This window comes from Pavona decussata, unplaced genomic scaffold (genome assembly GCF_977016875.1).
Source record: "Pavona decussata unplaced genomic scaffold, jaPavDecu1.1 SCAFFOLD_207, whole genome shotgun sequence".
In the NCBI taxonomy this organism is placed as follows: domain Eukaryota; kingdom Metazoa; phylum Cnidaria; class Anthozoa; order Scleractinia; family Agariciidae; genus Pavona; species Pavona decussata.
Window position 1 is genome coordinate 2,060,391 of NW_028145612.1, and position 16,211 is coordinate 2,076,601.

General features: G+C 38.7%; 2 protein-coding genes across 2 annotated transcripts; one reads left to right on the top strand and one right to left on the bottom strand.

Annotated features, from left to right (window-relative positions):
• Nucleotides 1-1,823: 1,823 nt before the first annotated feature.
• On the top strand, nucleotides 1,824-6,857 carry LOC146460862 (uncharacterized). The gene is made up of 3 exons (XM_085087650.1): nucleotides 1,824-1,949; nucleotides 2,967-3,058; nucleotides 5,162-6,857. The coding sequence occupies exons 1-3, from the start codon at nucleotides 1,892-1,894 to the stop codon at nucleotides 5,264-5,266; spliced, it is 255 nt and encodes an 84-aa protein (XP_084943776.1). The 5' UTR covers nucleotides 1,824-1,891; the 3' UTR covers nucleotides 5,267-6,857.
• A 2,214-nt stretch (nucleotides 6,858-9,071) lies between these two features.
• LOC146460863 (uncharacterized) lies at nucleotides 9,072-11,169 on the bottom strand. The gene is made up of 2 exons (XM_085087604.1): nucleotides 10,536-11,169; nucleotides 9,072-10,063 (listed from the first exon to the last, which is right to left on the bottom strand). Exons 1-2 carry the CDS (start codon nucleotides 10,627-10,629, stop codon nucleotides 9,624-9,626), a joined length of 534 nt encoding a protein of 177 aa, XP_084943730.1. The 5' UTR covers nucleotides 10,630-11,169; the 3' UTR covers nucleotides 9,072-9,623.
• Between the last annotated feature and the right edge of the window lie 5,042 nt (nucleotides 11,170-16,211).

Below are 16,211 nucleotides of genomic sequence, written 5' to 3' on the forward strand. Positions count from 1 at the left end.
AATATTCAACTGCGCCTTACAATAAATATTAAATTAAAAATAAAATAGAAGTTTAAAATAACAATTCTAAAATTCCATAAATAAAAAAAAAATTCATCAATAATGCAAATTAATTATAATAACTATAGTAACTAATTGAATGCCCTATTAAATAAAAAAGTTTTAAGTCTAATTTTAAAAATATCCAAGTAAACTGGAAATAGATCTTATTGTGGTAGGAAGCAGATTCTAAAGTCTTGGGGCAGCACAACTAAACGATCTATCCGCCAGGGTCTTCTTGGTTCTTATTGTCGGGAAAGCTAATAAAGTTGCAGAGTCGTCTTTGCGCCTTACAGGTGTGATATTCAATATTACCTTCCAAATTACCCTTTGAGTCGGTTTCCTCAACGAAATATCACATGCCGCACAATTTGCTTGAGTCTCTCTCTCATTTAACCCTGGTAACAAGGGTCGTCTTTCGAATTGACTACTGTGAAGAAAAAGTTGAAATTACGTGACGCTTGATGATCATGTATGAACTGATACTAGGATGGAAAAGTTAAAGGTCAAAGATTAAGTATATTTTTAGGAAATAATTAGTTTGATATAAATTGATTATGGCATTAAAATTGTTCAAGAAATTTCGGACTTTTGACCACAGACTTTTGGCTTAAAATGTTTTGCTCTATTATTTACAAAGCATGATCCCTGAAGCAACATGATCTCCGATGCAGAAGAAAACGATTTTCCACTTTCGTGTGATGAAATGGCCATGTGCACTGCACATAAAATGTTTTCAGTTAAAAATGTTTCAGTTGAGGTTGAGATACCTAGCGCTTGTGAAAGTGCAGGAATTCCTACTCACAAGCCGATCAGACATTGCTGAAGCCATAGCCAAACAACTTCCCCAGTAACCGAGTTAAGTGTACGTTTCATACAAGGTCGTGCTAATCGCAACGAAACGCAACTATGCAAAGTAAGAACAGTCTAACCCCAAATTTTTCATACCATTTTAAAACGGATTTGTTTAGGGATATTGGCGACACACACTGACTGGGCGCCGGTAAAGAGCTCAATCATTTGCAGAAACGGTCGGTTTATAATTATGTTCTCTATCTGAGCAAGAATGAAAAGAAAACGAAAAACTGATGTGAACTGAGATAAGAAGGCCTTTGTATTCCGGATTCCAGATTCCGGACTCCATTCCATAGTTCCACATTCCCGGCCGGGTTCCTAGTTTTAGGCAATCTTGTCGAGGATTCATCGTAAAAATCAAAATACACTGATAGTAGAACCATTTACTCAGTAAATCATTCTTGTCATGAATATAATGGTAGTCAATGGCGTGTTGATCTAGCTGTTCACTTGATTTGCACTTGGTTAAACTGATAAATATCAACGCAAAACTCATCGTTTAAATTGAGTTTAGACCGAAATTTGACCGAACGTCAAAAAGCCGATGGATTCATTATATCAGACTGAAATACATGAACTGTCAATGAAACATTTTTTTCGGGTTCTAATCAGTAATACTGTTAAAGACCGTTAAAGCCTGATATATTTTGTTTTCAGCCTCACTCGGCGAGCCCGCGGTGTAGGGCGAACTCGCGAGGTGCGAAGCCTTAATCGTAGATTCTTCCCAATCTCTCTTTCCATTTTTGTGCTCGTTTATTCGAAGACCATACATATTCTTTGTGACGGACCAAACGCAAAAAATACGAACTGCTTTGTGGGACGTTTTTGCGGTACACGAGGCTCTTTCATTCACGAGTTGCCACCCGCCTCCTCTTGTCAAAGACGAGAGTGGTCTGGGATATAGCTGACACGTCATGCAACATAAATAAAGGTAAAATATCCCTACGGCAGCCATGTTTTGGAGCTGATCGGTCAGACATCACTGAAATTTTGCCGAATGGGGCGTCGGGATGCTGAAGGAAGGTCAGATTTGGAAAAATTTAGGAAGAACATAGGTGGGTGTCATCCATTTTTACTGCTCTTACTTATGCTTTGTCGTCGTAAATTACCTCTCATACGTGTAACTTAAAACGTGGGCCTCTGGCGGAGCTTGGCTGAGATCTGTTTTAATTTGATAAACTTAAGCTCACGGTTATTAAATTTAAGCTTAAAGTTTGCGAATAGAACAATATTACAACTTTGAGATTTTCCTTTTTCAACCCATTCCGTATGGGACATTCCATTTTTTATCCGCACCATTCCCCTTCCTGCTTCAAAATATTGTTGGCACCCTTTGAAGAAAAAAAAACTGAGGGGTTGTTTTTTTTTGTGGTGCCTCGGCTTGAAAAATTAATTTGAAGGGTCCAAATTTTGGCATCCGTTTTGAACAAAAAATCCTATACCCCATGGAAAAAACTTGTCATCCTTAGGAGGATGCCTTAGGAGAAGGAGGAGGAGGAGGTGGGGGGGAAGGTGTGCAGCTAAAAAATGCAATGTCCCTGCTTATAATTGCAGATTTAAAATTTTGATGTAATATGACCATGTTTACATTTTAAGCAATTTAAATGTCCACCCCCTTTATAACACAAACATAATAGGTTCCTTGGTGGAACAGGTTTGATATGCCTGTACAAATTTTCTGCGCCAATATATTGTTATTGTTGTTATATTTCAATGCTGCACTCTAGGACACTGTAAGAATAAATCCAGACTCTTGAACAGTTCCAGCTGAGGATCATAAAGGATCTTTGCCTGATCCTGTTATGAAGGTCTTATTTCACAAACTGTTACGAACCTACAGGATCATATAGATTTACTGGGGGATCATAACTAGAATCTGAAAAAGAAACCTAGAGGATCCTAAAAAGAATTTCATAGCCACGATTCTAGTTAAGGATACAATGTTATAACAAATAACTTATTAGGAATCAGTGTGTGTGCAGGCCTTATATATTCTGCCAGAGTTTGTTCATTCATTGATTTCAGAAAGTTGTGAGAAGACCTAACTATGCCTAATCTGTTGTACATATTAGGAAAACAAGAATTCAAAGGTCGAAGTAAGAAGAAAACATTGTCAATTCGTGACAAAGCTCAGTCCAAGAAATCAACTGGAACTACTATTAAGGTAAAAATTGTATTCCTTAATTTAATCATCATACCCTGGCCTCCCCTCCCATTGAAAGTATTAGTTTAGATACTCACCCCTCTGAAAATTCCAATTTAGCTTAATACTCTTCTTTGGAATAAATTTCCAACGACTTCACTCAGGCAGGGGGCCGGGGGTATGAATATTTTCTGGAACTCCGCATATTTTTATTGTTAGATGATGTTTGACTGAAAATTGGCCAACTCTTTGAACCCAGTGGGGATACATGAACAGTAGTTTTAAATGGGGCATCAAGAAGCATGTTCATCACACAATGCTTTTAAGGTGGCCGAATACAGTTTTTTAGTGTACAGACGTTAGAAGACGTTATTTGGAAACTATGTATTTCTGGACGCCCAAAATTGGTATGGTGTAAGACCAACTAAGAAAGAATGTATTTTTGTACGTCTTATTGAGCTAAGTACCGTTTCCATGGCAATGCAGCCAACTATTAAACGTCCATAAATAGTAGGTTTCCTTTATTTTTAGAAAATGTACCCATTAGATTTTTTCCATTTTGTGTATCCAGAACAACTTACAAAACACTGACACAGTTGCACTATTTTCATGTAATTTTGACAGAGAGATCTCCTGCAAATATTGATTTTGTATTTTAATGTTTTGTGAAGATACCCTCTGTTAGATTTAGGTTTCTCTTTGTAGGCGAGTTACGCCTTTAGGGAACTATTTTCATGCCAAATTTCAGGGAATTCAAATGAGCGGTTCCTTAGAAAACAGTTCATTTCCACGAAAACAACCAGTCGCAATTTTTTGGTCAAATGCGCATGCATGGTTTAATTTGGGTTTCATGGCAAAGATGAAAAGCATGTGAAAGGTCTCGGTGAATGTTTTTTTTGCTCGGAAAGAAAAGAAAAAGAGTCCAGAAACAAGAAACTTAGTTATTTAGGATCAAAAATTAACTTTATTATCCATTTCATGTGTAATTGAGGGATCACTTTATCGACCGCCGTATTTGCGTACCACAACCCTAGCGCGCACTTAATAGCATCACTTGCAGAATCTGTAAAGCGCGCGCAAACTGTGTTCAGCCACCTTAAAGGATTATGTGAATTTTGAATGTCATTTCAAGAGTATTTCCAAGAAGTGGGTGTCCTGTGGATACCTGGACACCCTTTGGTCTGAAATATCAGACTTTTAATTTTCGTGGAAATTAATCCTCAATGCTCACAAGTACATGTACATTGCTTAGAAAAAACCACACCATTACCATAGGCCAATAAGTTTTTGTTAAATACGGAGCCTGAAATCAGGCAAAAAATTGGTTTAATCTTTTCCTACTGGATTATAAAGGCTCTATTAGCCCCTGGAGGGCTTCTTGAAACTTTTGGGTTGTACTGCTAATTGAGGTATTGAATTAGATTTTTTGTGTGAGTGATTCTTGGTTAATTACAATGTTATGTTATTCGGTGGTAGAAGTTTTCCTTGGACAAAGATATCACTGTATCAAAGTGTGAAAATTAGTGACATGGAGTTTTTTTCAAAATTGTAGTTCACCTCAAAATTCCTTAAAGTCAGTTAATATGGCTTTTTTTCCATGCATCCCTGAATAGAGGATTATTACATGACGGCATAGAGATTTCTCTTCTCGTGTTGATATTTTCAACGCGAGAAGAGAAATTTTCTATCTCCAAGCAGCCTTGTAATATTCTGTTTATTTTATAAACACCAGTGAAATACCAAATCATTGCAAAAGGTGCAATTTATTATGTAACCATAGCAACGACAATCTTTACATGTGCGAAGATAACATTTTATTTTCACTTGTGTAGAGACGTTTTTGCAAAAAAGCTCACCTGGTATTTCATTGGTGTTTATGTAATAAATTGATTCTTTTCATGTGACCTCCACTGAAATGAAAAGCTTAATGCTTTTCAGTTGCAAATGATATCAATTCTGTGAAAGTTTTAACTTTACAAGTTGAGCACCTCCCTATTACTCGCAGCATGGCTAGTCTATCCAATCGTAAATTTTAGCATTCATTATAGGATGCTAGTACTGAGATTTATAGCAAACAGACTGAGTGCAATAGAGTTAACTGAATTCTCTATCATTTTTTTCTAGATTGTTGTGTTGTATTTGCTCGCCATACTTGCTCTCCTTGTGTCACTGTACTTTATGTTTTACACCGTGTATGAAAGCAACAAAAAGGAACGGCACACAAGCTGACATGCAACATACAAACAAACAACCAAAGCAGGAGGGAAATTGGTTTCAAGAAATAACTTTGACTCTGGAATTTTATATGACAAGGTACATTTTTGTACAATGGTCTGTATGTGTAATCCAATGTTAGTGGCTTTCACACAATTCTTAGTAAGCAGCTCCTCGCTGATCAATTCATACTGACAACAGGGAGCTTAGCACATGAATGTAAGAAAGCCACTTAAGTTACACTAATTTGTAACTCCGGTTGTTTTGTGGTAGTCGGTTGATTGGTGGTACTCAGTTTTTTACCCTAAATACCATATAGTAATATAAAGTCAGTTGATTGGTGGTAGTCAGTTGACTTGAATGCAGTGTAATAAAGTTATCTTGTCTTACTGTATCGTAAATAAGTAACAGTTCCAGAGCTTATTGCAAGAGTCACTGCAACGTTACAGCCAAGTCAGCAATTACAGCTGTAATATTGTTCAGAACTCAACCTCCACATGAAAGGAGCAACCTCTTGAAAAGCCAGTCATACATGATACCAATTTTATATTTCTTCAGCTACTGATAGCACAATAGTGCTACTGACATCATTTTGAGACTTCTTTTAAGTTACCATCTCTCACATGATGCCCATTTTTGGCATTTTGTGCATTTGCATGCTTCTGTATTGAGAGATTGTCTGTTTTGTGTTCTTGGCCAGGACACTCCAGTTGGGTCATAAATGGGTACTTCGGCTAATTAATACTGGAGAGATCTGGCATGGTGCATTATAGTGTTGGTGGTTCACCTGCTACTGATTTGCGGCTATATTGTTTATTTCAAATAAAGACAGGCTGAGTACATGTATGACATGTGAGGCTCAAGATAGGCTTAATCTTCTGCTGTCACATAATCTTCTGTGCTCAGGTGCAACTGACCAATGAAATGAGCAGAATAACTTATTACCTTTAAGAATTACATGTACACTGTATATCAGTTAATGTTGGCCCATATCAGTTACAGTGGAACCTCTCCTTACGGACACCTCTTTAACACGGAAACCTTTTTATTACGGTCAATTCACTTGGTCCCTGGGAGACCGAAATCGATTTAAAGCCTACCTCTCTAAAACGGACACCTCTATAATGCGGACACTTATCCCTGTCCCCTTGGTGTCCGTAATAAAGAGGTTCGACTGTATGCTTAAAGTCATATAGCCAACAGGGCAAAGGGGGCAATTGCCTCAGTTAGAACTTAGGAACCTCCTCCTGTATTCATTTGATAGCTTGTTTTGAAATTTTGCACACATGGCATTATTGAACTTCAACTTGCAAGATTCTTCAATTATCCATCAATGGATATTAAGCCAAATTTACGTGATGTTAATTCCACCAAAACAGTGCTTGCAGCCTGTTTACACTGAAATGTGACTGCAGTTGAAATTCAGTAGCCCCAAGTAGGATCGCAAATTATGAAACATGCAATCTAAATGAAAGAAGATACTGACACAATTTCTGAGCTTCAAGTTCTAAAATTTATTTTTGCTGTAAGTACATGTAGCAGTTGTCATTCATCTTGCATTGCAGTTAGTGATAAGTGTCAATATCATGTCTTAAGTTTGGTAAAATCATTATCTTCCTAACTAATACCTTTTTTATAATTTGTCCTACTGAAATCCCGTGAATGCCCTGTTAAGCCCACGGTGTGCTTAATTGCGTTCGACAAAGAACGCATTCCTAATCCAGGCGAAATCGAGATTTTTCGACTGCGTATTCATCGACACCAGTTTGGCCCCCCCGAAGGATATTATGCAGGGGCGAATGACGTCATTTCCATCAACCATGTGCTTTGTTTTTAGCGGGAGTCCTCGCGGGAGTCGAGTTTCACGTGTTGCCTCGCGTGTTGGTGTGCTTCCTTCTTGAGTTCGATCTTCTGCTTGCTTTTCAAATTCTGGACTGTGCTTCCTTGCTGTGTGGACCGTTATCAGATAAGTTGCGTTGTTTACGTTTGAAGTTAGAGTTACTGGCATTTGGAATCTTGCGAAAGTATTGCGAAAGCTTATCGATGTTCAGTTCCTTCATTTCAGCGGAAGTCGAGTTTCACGTTCTTGCATCACATTTGGTGTGCTTCCTTAGGATGGTTTCGCAGTTTAAGTTTGAAAGAAGACTTGCGGATTAGATTTAGATTTATCAACGCCTTCACGAAATGTGTACGACTGCGAAGACACAGGAATAAGTTCGGCATAGTGTTGTTTACCCGTTTCACTACAAGAAACCAACGCTGCCCGGCTGACGCTGACTAAATCAAGAGACAAGTTGCGTAGTTTCAGTTTCGGAGATGTGTAGCTCGGCAAATAATTTACCTACCAAGTTTTGTAAATCGGCAAATGGCCATAATTTGTGATCACCAAAGCAAAAAGTTGCCGAGTTGTGTAGCTCGGTAAATGGCCATGATTTATTTCGAGAAAAGCAACATTCCTAATGCGAGTGAAACGAACAGGTGCAGTTGCAATGGCAGACACTTTATCGAGTCATTTGATTATAAGTACCCAGTTTTGTCAGCGTTGGTTTCTTGTAGTGAAACGGCCACAGTTTGATTCCGTTTTACGGGGAGCAACTCTACGAGACAGCCAACTTTGTTTTGCGTTTTTAATATTGTTGGAGCGATGTGCGGACGTGTACGCTCGAGCTGGAAAGTGTTCGCTCTTGAAGCGTTTTCTCGGTTCCTTGCCGATTGCAACCGAAAATATTGTGCGTTTTTAATCAAGGAAATGCTCTTTTCGAAGATTTGATTCAAAAGATTAAAGCATAATTATGTGCGGCGTACTGGTTTAGCGAGGTAAATTCGATGGCGCGTGTTTCCATTCTCAGCTTGTGAAACAGCGGCCGAAAAGTCGCAATATTTTAGTTTCGCTTCCTTCACTGTTAAAACTGGGTTTAGTGAACAAGTTATCCACCTGAGTTATCCTGTCATTTGTCAGTAGAAGACACGGTTACAATCCTAATCAGTTGATAGAAAATGAAGAAAACGGGAAATTGCCTTTTGAGATGACCTCAATAATATTTATGCAAATTTGTAACGCAACGCCGAAGATGTCTCGCGGAGGCTTTCAATGTCTCCTCAAAGGCAATGGCAATTTAACGGGCACGTTGATGTTTTCCCGGTTCCTTGCCGAATTCGACCGTAAATGTTGTGCGTTTTTAAAAAAGAAAATGCTTTTTTCGAAGTTTTCATTCAAAAGATTCAAGAACAATCAAATAATTATAATCTCGCGTAGCGTACTGCTTGCGTAGCAAATATATTTTTATATTTTATTCTTTCATTTAGTATATTTAGCTATTTATTTAGTGATTTATTTTTTATTTCTTATATAATTATCTATCTTTTGGCTCCTTTTCCTCTATTAACGCAGATTAACGTGTAGCTCAACTTCCGCTAGAAACGAAGGAAATGAACATATCGATATGCTTTCGCAAGATTCCAAATGCCTGTAACTCTAACTTCAAACGTAAACAACGCATCTTACCTGATAACAGTCCACACAGCAAGGATGCACAGTCCAGAATTCGACAAGCAAGCACACCAAACGCGAAGAGAAGGTCAAACTCGACAAGCAAGCCACCAAATATATACTATATTATAAACACTGGGTTATAGATTGATAACATTTTTTGCGATTTTATTAAACATGTGAAAAATATCTGGCACTTAATGTAATTTTCTTTTCCCAAATGATCGAACGCATCTCTCTAATCTCTGATTATTACTAGTTTAGTCAGTTTTACTTCAGGCCTCAATACGAATGAAGGCGGCAGCGGCGGGGGGCGGGGGGGGGGGGGGGTGGGATTTACTTTTATTAATTCCTGAAATATAAGATGCGATGGAGTGTGTATCTATATGATGTCACTTCTGCCCTAACTAAAAATACTTCTGGCTATTTAACAACCAACAACCACCGAATTACAGAAGACTTTTCAAAAGACATCTAGTTTGGTAAAAAAATAAAATAAAACAAAGGAGACAAACAAACAAAAACCGCAGAATAGCGGGCACTAATCGTGGCGGAGTAATAATTGTTCATGATAATAAAATTAATAAACCAATTTTTTGCTAAACACTGACCTTGATTTACGTAGATTAGAATTATTATACGTGACGATTTCACCATACCGCCGTCTTAGTTTCAAAGTATTTCTTTTCTGTTTTACTATTTTAACAACCATCGCAATTGTTACCACGTTGTGGAGGGAAGAAGTGAGACACAGTGATAAGTCGGCTTCCAAAGATGTTGGGGTGGACTTAACAGAGAGCTAAATAGAGGTGGTAGGTGGATTGTGGGCGGAGAGGGAGGGGGCTTAACAGGGCTATACGGTACAGTTGAATCTAGTAAAACTCATAATGCCATGACGGTGCCGTGAAAGCAAAGCATACACCAGCTTTCGCAAACATTTCTTTTAGCGTTTCTTCCAATGCATCCTCCGTGTGGTGGCAGATGAATTTCAATGCCTGCTGTGCACACTTTCCCGCCATTGATTAGCGCGTGCGAAACAGTGGAAACGACACGTTTAGAAACCTCCTCGCCCCAGACCTCTGGGAGCAGACTTTGTATTTCTTGTTCTACAAACATCAGCTGATCACATGGAACTGTTTTGTCGAAGTGAAGTATCGTGGAGTAAACAGGGTTTTCGCTTCCTATTGTGATAGATTTTTTAATGACAGATTTGATGAAGCCTCTGAGTTCCAGATTTGCTCTGTGCAGTGCTTGAAGAACCTCGTTAATCGTCGCTCTGTAGTCGTGATTGAACACTCGGATTTCGATATTTTCACCCGCTGCTGTGCGTGAACGAAATTTAAGAAAATAAATAATATTATTATTAGTTTTAGTAGGCTGGACACCGTGTAATTTAGAACCATTACTGTATGAAGGAATTTTCAAGGGCAGCTTCAAATGGATCTTATTCACAAGAAGCTTCAAGTTTGTATAGGCTCATGAGTGACAGGGAAAAAAAAGAAACAAGTTTGAAAAAATGACCGGGGTAATATCTTGTAAAGATCTTGATGTAAAATGACCGTAAGCGGATAAAACAGCACGGAGTAAAATAAGATTTGACGAAGAAACCAACCGAACTAGTCCGAAATAAATTTGCCAAGACCCTGAGAATTAATATAAAAGCTTCAACCTATCTTACTGAATGCTGTAACCACTGATTTTATATATTTACAATAAGGAAACTCAAAACTAACCAAGGACGTGCAGCCTCTTCGGCCGTCTATTGCATATTTTAAACTTACAACGGAAACTTACCATGCCGATTCCGAAATGAACCTGATGCGAACGCAAAATGGCAAGTAACCAGAACGGTTAAGAACCATGTAATATTCCTCATGATATCAACCATATATCCTGCGAGGAAGAAAGAAAATAAAATAGGCGGTGAAACAGGTGTTTAAAGGCGACGTTTTCCTTGTTAGTCAAGCTGTTAGGTGCTGGTATGAAAGGTAACAAGCTTAGCGGGCCTGAAAGTGCTCCAAGATACTTCGAATTTCAGATGCTTGTCAAGTATCCAAAAACCAATAAAAATCGCAGAAAACTAGCCCAGCAGCCACATCAATGACAAGCGATACACTTTTTCGGCTTTGACAGATGAATGGCAAAAGTAGAACACAAAACAGACTCCATGCACTGATAGCAGGAACTGTTTGCGCTTTGACTGCCGGAACTGTCGATGCGAAGCTACAATCAGGTCTGACTTTGAATGTTTATATATCGTTTCCCGTGTTTTATTTCCTGACCGTGCCTCCTTTTGATACTGAGCATTTGCCATGCGCATCTCGGGATTGTTCATACACTATGATTTCTTAAGGATGGTGCCTACTAATTCAAAGGTTCTTTTGCTCCGTTTATGACTACGCGAAAAAAAAGGAGAACGTTAATTTTCAAGGGCATATTGACAAAAAACATAATAATTCGGGGTAACTATGCATTTTTCAGAGATAATTAGGCTTCAATTTGAAACAACAACATCAAAAAAGCCAGACATTGTTATGTATTTTAAAGTTTTTTCGAATTATTGTCACGTACATATCGAAGTTATTCCCAATTTTCTTTTTGGATTCCAGTAGCTCTTGCTAAGATCTGCTTTTCCCTGCATAGTCATAAACAATGCAAAAATACTTCTGTATAAAGAGGCACCGTCCTTATTAAATAATATTTCTAAACTGACCTTGGACCATAGGGCGACAACAAGACGATAAATATATCTATTTTTCAATCTATATAGCGCAAAACACATTTTCGGATCGGTATTGAATCAATTGGATCAGTTCCGGTAATACCGTATTAACAAGGTCGACGTATTAAAGTTACTGTATTATTCCTTTTAGATTGACGATGGACTCACCAGTGAGTTTTGGAAATCACGTGTTTGATTTTTCAGTCCTTCAGCGACATACATAATCGAATCGCAGAAACATTAGGTAAAAATGTAGTTTGGTGGTGTTTAATATTCCTATTGAAGCTATCATTTTTTGAGAAAATTGTCCAAGTATTTGTCTTAACCGACAATTAGTGACGTCCATTCATGGAACGGGGTATTTCTAATTTGTACGATCTGGTTGGATTTTTGACTTCTTTACGTTTAATTGTCGGTTTTCTAAACATCGAATACTTGTTTTCATCGCTATAACTGCTATATCTACATAAGATACATACGAAAATGGCATCTTGAAACAATATTTTAAGGTCCATGATCAACCAGCTGCAACAGTACCATAACTATCTGCAATACTTTATTTGTGAGGAATTTTCTGGCCTTTTTGGTTCAGTTGGGACTGTTATCTTATTGAATATTTAGGAACAAAGCCTAGCAGTGTTTGATACATGTAATCATTTTTTCGGTCTTACCTGTTCAGTTTTCAACGTCAGGTCGAAATCCTTAAGCGTTTCTGTAGACTCCCAGGAAATGTTATTCTCCTAGTCTTACTGAATGCAACAGTAAACTCTCGGAGTTCGATAATTGGGTTTCATTTATAATAAAGCCTGCTAGCTTTGTTATCATTCTTTTATCAACTTCGCAGCCACAATAAGTAATCTCCAATTGTTGTGTGCATTTAATAAGGCCAATTTAGGTAAGAGGTGCTAAGCAATTACCACCCTTTCATACATAATGGAATTGAAAAAGCTCTCACTGACAGACTCTTTTCGAAACTTTCGTTAAATGGTAATTGGTATAGCTGTTTTCAAGGCATTTACTTAAGACAACTGTTTTCTTTTTCTTCCTTTTTTCCATCCAATCATAGAAGTCAGTTTCATATTGTAACGTGTTTAACCGACGTAGCAGTGCTTTTGCTTTCTCCTCTCCAGCTGAATATTTTTGTGTGCTCTTTCTCGGTATAATACTTCAGTGTTCGTAATTATAACCTGCGTCATTCCTTTACTTCTATTGTTTCTATTGTCGGAAAGATTAATGGCCTGTGTACCACGCACCCCGCTTATTTAGTCGAACAATTCGGAGATGATATTCTTGGCCCTTTGTTTAGTTAGCAAACCTTCCAATCAAAATCTGTTTATGGAGGTATTAACGTTAAAAAAATAGTCCCGATTTTAACTTACTTCAAATGAATCAGTACTGTGGGAGGATGCTCGTTTTGTAATTACGGTGATAATCTTCTCGATGAAGCGCCCACCTTCAGTCACCTATTTATGTCATGACGTTTGCATGAAATATCTACCAACACCTCGCCAATGAGAAGAACTTGAACGTGGTGCATGAGTTGAGTAGCCAGCCTGGTTGAATTATTTTTGTATGAAATAGGATTCAAGAAAGATGTGATTTTGGAACGAAACAAGAGAGGGCTAAAAATTTAAAAATTAATCACCTCCAAATCTACATTTTTTCAATTTCCCCACAACTCATTCTTTCCCAAACGCCCTCTTTTCCAAACGCCCTCAAACATGAAAAGTAGCCCCGTATTATCACCCTATGGAGGCATTTTTGGATTGTTTGAAACCTCGGAGAGATATGTGAACGATAAAATGCTGAAAACATTGAAAATCATAGCGTTATTTTGAACAGACTGCCTTTTAAGTAAGAGAAGGTTGAATACACCCGGCATTTGCTGCCATAAAATGTTGGTGCGTAAAACTAAAAGATACGGAATCTGATTGTTCGAGGAAATACGGTATACCCCAAGATCCATTCATTCATTTATTCAGTCAAGGCTGTCCCATACAATCTCGACTCCAATATGTATTAGGAGTGCGTTCTTTCTACGTCGAATGCAATAATATCATCCATGGACACATTCGCCAATATTGGCTTATAAAATTATTAACGAACCAATCAGGGCACACGCTTAGTTGTATGCCGAGTCCATGACGTTTAAACCAGATTCCTGTTCAACATGGCGATTGCCTGATTATAGGTGATTTAATTGCCAGAGAGAGTGTGATAACTGTGGTTTCCGTGCATGTAGGGGTTGAACACGAACCTTTCTTTTTAAAGATTAACACATGACGGCTGGTGGTGCGCGAGTTACGTCACAAAAAACTAAATAAATCGGCAACAACGTAACACAGTGGACTTGGCAGCAAAAGGATAGAATAGGGCCCGACCAATGAGATCCAACGTTGGTGGACGCTGTCTAAGTGGGTAGCCTACCGTATTCAACATTGCTCAGTATCATCCGAAGTTGTTAGATACATATATCTTAAAGATTTACTGTTTAGTGTGGAGGGATATTTTTACGAGTCATTCTGTATTTTGTTGATTACACGGAGCAAAGTCAAAGTACAAGAGATAAGAATGACTTAATTCGGACGTGACTGGCTATATGTGATGAGCGATCACGTGGAAACTGGGTTTGGCTGCCGTGGCCTCCACACTTAAGGCCTGGTTCACACTGCGAGATAAGCACAAACATAAGAAAATTTGTGTGTGAACCAGCGTGAGACGCGGAGTGCTTTTGATTTTCTTGTTCGTGTCTCACATCAGTTCATCACAAGAGCCTCTGAAGTAAGCGTAAGAAAAGAATATAGCTTCCTTTCTCAGTTGCGCTTTCACTTATGCTTATGCTCATCGCATCAGTGAGAACCAAGCTTAGCGGTCATGGTATATCAGCCATTATTAAAAACTGAATCATTGTATAATGCAATTTGAGGGATTTGATTGGCTTATCGGCCATGGTATATGAGCCATTATACCATGGCCAAGAAATGGCGACCATCTAATTGCCTTCTGGTTGTTCTTGCACAGCGAAACCAGTAAGATCTAGCAATATTTCTTGATCGTTTTTAATAAAACAATTATTCCACTTGCGCTTGTTGGATATGAGATGATTATAGCCAACTCGGCGCTACGCGCCTCGTTGGCTATCTATCGTCTCATATCCAACGCGCGCTCGTGGAATAATTGTTAATTAAAGCATGTCGGGGAAGTAGCGACCATGTAGCGTCTTCTGGTCTCTCTTGCCAAGCGAAGTCAGCAAGATCAAGCGATGTTGTTTTGGACGTTTTCAGTAAAACATTTTTGCACTTGTTGGATGGTTCTAATATATATGTTTAGCCAAGCCTAAAAGCGGAGCTCTACAATTTGTTAATAGCATTTATATAAGTCTTATCGTATGAAATTACAAATTCCTCATCCTTTATTGAGTTATATGTACTTTTGGTGCATATACGGAAAACTGAAAACTGTTACACAGTAGCCTGCGAACGCAGACGTATTTCCGGCTGTCGCTTCTCTCCGCGGAGGGAAGCGACAACCGGAAATCCATAGAACTGACATTCGAAGCTACATGAGTGTGTGCAGCTGTGGGTCTAGAAAGAAATCAAAACAGTATTTACACTGCAGATGAATATTCAGGACGGGATCGGCTATTTTAAAAAAATAGTATCTCTCCGCGGATGAGCATTAGCACTATCACGTCACGTTATCAGTTTAAACTAATGCATCAGTCAATTCCAGCGGTGCCCATCCCCCACCCCCCCGGGCAACCCCGGGGCAATTGCTCACGTTGTCAGTCCCGGCGGGGCATTCGTAATTTTATCGCGGCCCGGGGACTGGGCATTTGCCTACTCCGGGGCGACCCCCGGGCATTTGACACACGTGTTTTCGAAAGTGCCATGGAGGAATTCATCGGCAAAGACGATGCGTTGGTTTAGGATTGGCTAGTTCGTAAGGGACTACACAAACTTGTAGATGTTTTTAAAGGTGTTTTCTCAATTTTAAATATTTCTTCATTAGTTGTAAGCATATAAATATAAAAAGCAACAACTTGAACTATACTTTGTTTATCACATATCGAGAAATCGGAAACAATCAACGTGAACACGATTACAGCTGTATTTCGCATTTCGCATTCAAAACTAACCTAGCATTTTCAAATTCACGAAAGTCAACCGGGAGTGCTTTTTAAAATACTTTAAGCTTGCGAATTCATATGATGCGATCTTTAAGACAGATCTTGCGAGCTTAAAAAGCAATGCATCATAAATAAATAAATAAATAAATAAATAAAAAAGCCTGCGAATACAGGCGCCTATCATCGCTCGCGGCAGGAGGGACGTCCGCCGCAATTCAAGCGCAGTTTATTCAAAAAATAATTTTAAATTTTCCAAAAGCTCCCTACCTTTTTACCAAATTATATAGAAATAAATATAATCATAATCAACTAACATGCCCTGTTGTCCTTGAAGTCCTACCGTTGCATTAAAATACTGACAAGTGGAACGCTTTATTCACTGATTAATATAAAAATTGAAGTGGTGTTGGGAGGCGACGATCCCGGGGGCGGGGCATTTGCCCTCTTCCTTCATCCCCACCCCAGGGCATTTACACAGCTTATGTGTCCCCACCCCGGGGAATTTGCCCATTTAAAAAAAAAAAATGCTGATGCCTGGGGGTTATCCCGGGGGGGGGGGGGGGGGATGGGCACTGCTGGAATTGACTGACGCATAATCAGACTCACAAAATTTAGTGCT

What these genes read in the sequence shown, in the direction of transcription:
- LOC146460862 (XM_085087650.1), top strand. Translation starts at nt 1,892, where the DNA reads ATGGGGCGTCGGGATGCTGAAGGAAGGTCAGATTTGGAAAAATTTAGG. An exon ending in AAAATTTAGGAAGAACATAG is followed by an intron (nt 1,950 to 2,966) that starts GTGGGTGTCATC and finishes TGTACATATTAG; the next exon opens with GAAAACAAGAATTCAAAGGT. An exon ending in CAACTGGAACTACTATTAAG is followed by an intron (nt 3,059 to 5,161) that starts GTAAAAATTGTA and finishes ATTTTTTTCTAG; the next exon opens with ATTGTTGTGTTGTATTTGCT.
- LOC146460863 (XM_085087604.1), bottom strand. Translation starts at nt 10,629, where the DNA reads ATGGTTGATATCATGAGGAATATTACATGGTTCTTAACCGTTCTGGTT. An exon ending in TTCATTTCGGAATCGGCATG is followed by an intron (nt 10,064 to 10,535) that starts GTAAGTTTCCGT and finishes GTTCACGCACAG; the next exon opens with CAGCGGGTGAAAATATCGAA.